The 6,044-nt window shown below is 44.8% G+C and overlaps 1 protein-coding gene across 1 annotated transcript; it reads left to right on the top strand.

Moving 5' to 3' along the window:
• The first annotated feature begins 328 nt into the window (after positions 1-328).
• Positions 329-5,133, top strand: LOC124661064 (translation initiation factor IF3-1, mitochondrial-like). Its single transcript, XM_047198927.1, has 8 exons — positions 329-478; positions 578-668; positions 750-817; positions 974-1,072; positions 1,803-1,859; positions 2,255-2,323; positions 3,447-3,515; positions 3,640-5,133. The coding sequence occupies exons 1-8, from the start codon at positions 329-331 to the stop codon at positions 4,552-4,554; spliced, it is 1,518 nt and encodes a 505-aa protein (XP_047054883.1). The 3' UTR covers positions 4,555-5,133.
• The last annotated feature ends 911 nt before the right edge of the window (positions 5,134-6,044 follow it).

Below are 6,044 nucleotides of genomic sequence, written 5' to 3'. Positions count from 1 at the left end.
TGTGATTATAAATGAGTTCAGGCTGGCGTAATTGCGTAAAGCCACCGTAGTCCAGGTAAAAAAAAAACTTCAAATGATTCACACTTTCAAATAAATGAAGAGGCCGTGTGCATGGGCTCCGGCATTCTCGTGATTGAACTGGGCCTTGTTTTGTGTCGCACGTGTAACATTCATAGTCACATTGGGCTTTTTTCTGGTCGTTGGTTTGCAGGAAAGAACCTGGGCTTTAGTGTGAAGGCTTTTTCGTCCGAGGTCCAGTCAGGCAAGCTAACCGCCGCCCCCTTTGGTCCGCCGCCGCCGCCGCCTCGCTCCGTCGCCTCCGCCGGCCATGGCTCTCCGCCGCGCCGTCGGATCCCTCGCCATCCGCTCCCAAGCCTACCTCCGCGGCGCCGCCCCCTCGCCTCCTACCGCGCCCCCGCCTACCTTCCGCCCCCCGATCATCATCCCCTACCGGTCCTTCGCCGCTCCGCCTCATCTGGTCTTTCCCTTCCCTCCCTCTGCTGCCCTTGGTTAGCTTTCCTCCTTCTCCCTTCTTCTCGCCGTCGCTAATTCGTCGCCTGTGGCTCGTGGTCACTAGGTCAAGAAGGCCCCCAAAGACGACGACGACGCCGAGCCCAGGATCAACAACGACATCACCGCCCCCTTCCTCAGGCTCGTCACCGACCAAGGTAGGGCAGGGAGGGCACACGCTCACACACACAGACACACCTCCATTCACCGGTCAGATGCTGAACATTTCTGTCTCGCAGGGCACAGCGTTGTCCCCAGGCATGAAGCTCTTCAGCAGGCTGCTAGGATGGGCATGGACCTGGTTGAGGTACAGTACTCCATAACACATTTTGGTTCCACTTTCTGGTGTCCTAGGTTATCCTCATTTGATAACGTATTTCCTTCTACTCTGAGGTATCCACTTGTTGGGATTTAGGAAATGGCTGCATTTCTCATGCTTATGTATAATCTTGTCGCCGTGCAGGTCCACCGAAAATCAGACCCTCCTGTTTGCAAGATCATGGACTTCCACAAAGAGAAGTACAACAAAGACGCCAAGGAGAAAGAACGCCTAAAAACTAAGGTGTGTGTGTGAGTTTCTTGTTCCAGCATTTACTGGAGTTGAGTTGAATGTTCAGAGAAGAGCCATGCTTAGTAGTTTGCGAGATCATAGAGTTTCGAAGTAACAGTTTGTAGTTTGTGTAAAAGAGAAACAGTCTGTTTGATAACCAGCAATTTATCATGTTACCACTTGCTGTATTGACAGTATCTTTTACAAGACACAAGATGAACTGTTGGATTTCTGTGGAAACAACGCCATCTGGTTAGGTGGATACTTATAGGCATATTATCTTCATGTTCAGTAGAATATACACTTGGGACATTTAGTACTGAAGGGTTCTGGTCACCCAGTCAAAATGGGCAGAAGCACAGTACTTACTTCTGCTGTATTGAGGCACTTGGTTTTGTAATCAGAGCCCGATTGTGGTTGCTCTGATGTTTTTTGCGATCTGAAAAAAGTTACTGTACTATTTTACTGTTGCCATCATAAAAATGTATTTTGGACTTGAATTTTAACGCTGAAAGCATAAATACTCAAGTGCTTTTGAAATGTAATGGTAATGCTAAATGTAGCCACAAACGCTTGAGCAAAGTTTATTGTACTTCTGCATAATATCTCCTTCCATATTTATAGTGCTTTTGCACATGTCACAGTAATGTGCACCTCAAATGGTCATATTTATAGTGCTTTTGCAGCATGTCTGAATGTAATAGCATCTCCCTCTCCTTATGTTGTATCTGATCTTCTGCAGTCCGCCATTGTCTTACGTGGTGGGGATAACAAGGAAGTGCGATTTAAGGCGAAGACAGTGAGTAATGTTGTTTTATCTTTTTGTTAATTGTAGCCTATCATCTTTCGTAATGTTTTTTTTTCTGATATGGAATGCATGCTTGAATAATATTTGAGAGGAGAATGATAGGAACTTTTGTTGTTTTATTTTGGTAGCTGATACCTGGCAGTAATTGTGAATGCTCTATCTTAACTCGATGAGAAATGCATGCTTCATTTGCTACCTTGCAGCTGGAGTGTGCGCTTGCTCAGACCACCCCATGCTTGCTTCCTATTTGTTTGGATATACCTAGTTGAGCTCACCCCTTTTCTAAATTATAGAGCCTTAAAAAATCCCAACAGAGATATATTGTGTTCAGTATAGAGGCCTTGCGCCACATATGCATGTTGAGGAACATAAATTGTTGCTCGCAGGAAATAAAAGACTTGAAGGTGAAAGCAGATGCAATTACCAGACTAATGGAGCGTGGTTACAGGGTGAAGGTAAGCTTGGGATCACATTCACTTTTAGTTCCTTTTGTATGGTTCTGCTAATATTTATTTGGCAACCCAGGGAATTGCTAAAAAATCTCCTTTTTTTTTTTTTTTTTACTTTGATCCACTTAGTTATGTTTTGTTACTGAACAGTAGATTTTATCTATGTGTTGTGCTACTTAAATCATCTGGAGATTGGGAAACCAAACAGTGAAATTATTAGATGGCTTCTGTGAACATGGAAACCAACTATTATGAAAGTCATTGTGACCTTAGAGGCGGGCTGAAGAGTAGTAACTCTTAAGTTCCATGTATCGGTGTTCACTGTTGATACAGTTCCTGTTCTATTACATGTGACGTTAGTTCCATTTACCAAGTAATAATAAATTTTAAGTTTATGGGGCCGTTCTTCTACCACATGGGCTAAAAATTTGGCCTGGTCTTGTTGGGCTGTCATGGTCCGCCAGTGGAATAAAGTATCAATGGACCTAATAAAAGAAAGAGGAGACTGACTCTGACCTTTCAAAGCCCTATCTCATCTGGTTGATAGTAGAAGGTACGTACGATGGTACCATGGACATAAACGAGGTCGAGCATATCTTTAATGATTTCAAACTAAAGCGTACCTAAAGCCTGCCCTGGATATGAAAAAGGGTGGGGAAAGTGTTGATCTGGCGTTCAGGCAGTGAGTCTTACATGCTGTGTTGAGTCTTGGTCGATTCATAAATGGAGTTGCGTTGTTGCCATGTTATAACTTGATCCAGGGATCTTTGTATATGAACACTCCTTATTCTGGCTCGATGATATGGCTTATCTTTTATGCTAGTATGTAGATAGTCTCTTTTTGTGCCTATAAATAGGATTAGCATCAACTTGTTACTATTTTCATTGGGGTCGTCTGCACATATCCAATACCAGCTTGAACTTCATTTTCACCTGAGGTGACAGCACAACGTTTGTACTGCCAAGCAAAATGCTTATATCCAATACCTGCTTGACTTAGATTTATGTTACAGCCTATTAAAACTTCATAGCTGTATATATTTGATTTATTGATGTTCATATTAATTTCTTCATCTTGAATTTCTTGAACGCATACTGTGAAAAACGTAATGGTGCTCCTATTTGGCAGTGCATGGCGATGCCTGCAGGTAACGAAGCAGAAGATCTCGGCGGACCGCTATCTCGGTTATTGGGACTGGTGAGTACTTTGCTCCTTATTGCTTCCAGTTCCCCGTTAACTAGATGCCATTCAATTCAATTTAAGAATTTCTGTACATGAAAGTAAAGTTTGGCTCTTTCTATAATTTCCACCAATTGAACAGATACAAGATGTGTGCATTGTAGAAAGTGGGCCGCATTTGGACTCAAAGCATGCGTATGTAATTGTCCGGCATGCGAAGTTTGCAACCAAGAAAGGTGGAAAGAAGGCTAGCCAGGCCATGGAAGACGCGGGCAAAGGCACCCCTCGCAGCACTGCCCCTGAATCGCCAGCCACTGCTACAGACAGTGGGGATGTGGCAAGTGAATATCGTTCGGAAGTAGACAAAACGCCCGCCCCTCGCTCCAGTGAACCTTCCATGCAAAGAGAAAGGCCAGATAGAGGCTTCAGAAGGGAGTTAAACTCGAACCCAGGCAACAACCGCGAAAGCGCGCACAACATGAATGCTGAAGGGAACAGGATGAACCCTGGCCAGGCGGGACCACAATCATCACCAGACCGTGGACTTGGCGCTTCCAGGAGCGGAAATCCTCATCAAACGGAAAAGCGGGATATGGCACCTGAGCTGACCAACAGGTATGCCAGCCGTAGACCGCAGCCCGGAGGCGGCGACAACCAAGGCCGATTACCACCACAAGATCCGAGAAGAAACGAAAACGAAGGCCGGTATAACCAGAGACCATCAGAACAGCCCAACCAGCCACCGCTTCCCAGGTTCAGCCAAGGAGGCAGATCACCACCACCTCAAGACCCAAGGAGAAACGAGAGAGGAAGTTACATGCCACCGAATAACAACCAGCGGCAGTTCCAGCAACCGAGTCAGAGCGCTGAATTGGCACCAGGCCGCGATGCGGGGAATCCTGCTTCGGCTGCCAGGAGTTTGGGCGTCTTCAGTACTCGAACGCCGTCCACACCTGATGTGAAGAAGACAGATGGCGTGTCTGCTGGCAAGCCTGAGGTTAAGAAAAGCTTTGGGATCTTTAGCGCTCCGAAAAGAGGATCTGGTGGTAAAAGCTAGTGAAAGAGAAGTTTTGCAGTGTATTTGGAAGAGGGAACATTCTACCTTGTAAGGAACTAAGTTTGGTGGCAGTGATCTATTGAGAATGTTTCTGATGTTCCGGTTGTTGCTGCTGCTTTCGTACTCGACCTCTGCGCATTTATATGACTTGGGAAGTGCGGGAATTGGTGATCACCAAACTGTTTGTTAGACTTGAGGAGTAGCTAGATTTTGGGAACATGACGATGTGGGCAGCCACGAGGTGCTCGGCGTCGCTTGGTTCAGTGGTGCCTTGTCGCAGGCTCTGGAGATTCTTCACCATTACTGGACTCTCGGCAGTCCACATACTGTTGTGGGGTGTTTTACTGCAATAAAACAAAGGGCCTGGCTAGGCGTGTCTTTACTGCTCTGTTTTTTGTGTGTGTGTGTGCATCATGCTCTGTATTCTGCGGCATTTGAAGCTGTTATGAGCTGAGAAAAAAGCTTTATAAACCATAATTAGATTTGGAAGATTTCTCTGATACTAGTCTCAGGATACACTTCAAATATGTAACCAAGCTGGTTTTAAACCGTAAATAACGGATCAGCTTCCTCTGAGGACGATTTCTGCTACTCCAGATTATGGAGACATTCAACTGCAAGGCACATTAGTGCTATTCATGGTTCCTAACAATCCCGCATAGTGTGGTTTGAAACATAATTTAATTTGTTTGTTACTTTCCCTGGTGGTGTTTGCTACTTTGCTCATCTGACTTCACACCTGCATATATGCGTAATCCAGTTTAGGCCCCAGCTGCTTCTCTGTTGTTCCCCAACCTAGTTCAAGTCAATGAGATGTTTGAACTGACAGAGAAGGAGGATAATATATGGTTAGTGAGAAGAAAATGGCCGCAATTCACTGTTGCATTGTTTCGTTTGTGACGATGTTCAGGCACAGTGCATGTCCTATGCAAACATGTAAAGCTATTGTTGAGAACAATTTTGTGACGTTGCTTTACTTGCTTGGTTTGCGCTTGCAGCACTATCATTTTGCATGTCTGGTTCGAACGGGGGAAAGGGAGCGCATCCGGTGGAAGAGAGATGAGATGAGGGAGAGAGGGCGGCGCACGAGGAAGGTTGAGGCGGGTGAGCGCTCACTCATGGGGATGGGATGGATGATGTGCGGGTCTTTCGGTAAGGTGTCAAGGTGGGATCCCACCTGGATTTCACTTGTACTGTGGTTTGCAATTTCTAGTATAAATTTTAGTGTTAAAATTTATAGTAGGAAAAGCAAAATACACTACTTGACACACTATCTTTGGGATGCTGCGATGTGGTAGAATTAGGGTTCCTAGCTGGTCTGGCATAGGTTGGCCTTTAAGATTTCAGAAAAAATGTTTTTGCTAGAAAGAAAAGGACAAACATTTTTAAAAACGTCCATTGTTTACATACATAAAATTATACATGCATTCATATTTTACACGTGTAATTAATTACGCGCACTTATTGTGCTAGTTATTATTAATACAGAG

The sequence above is a fragment of the Lolium rigidum genome, chromosome 6 (genome assembly GCF_022539505.1).
Source record: "Lolium rigidum isolate FL_2022 chromosome 6, APGP_CSIRO_Lrig_0.1, whole genome shotgun sequence".
Taxonomy (NCBI): domain Eukaryota; kingdom Viridiplantae; phylum Streptophyta; class Magnoliopsida; order Poales; family Poaceae; genus Lolium; species Lolium rigidum.
This window is presented reverse-complemented; position numbering and strand designations above follow the sequence as displayed.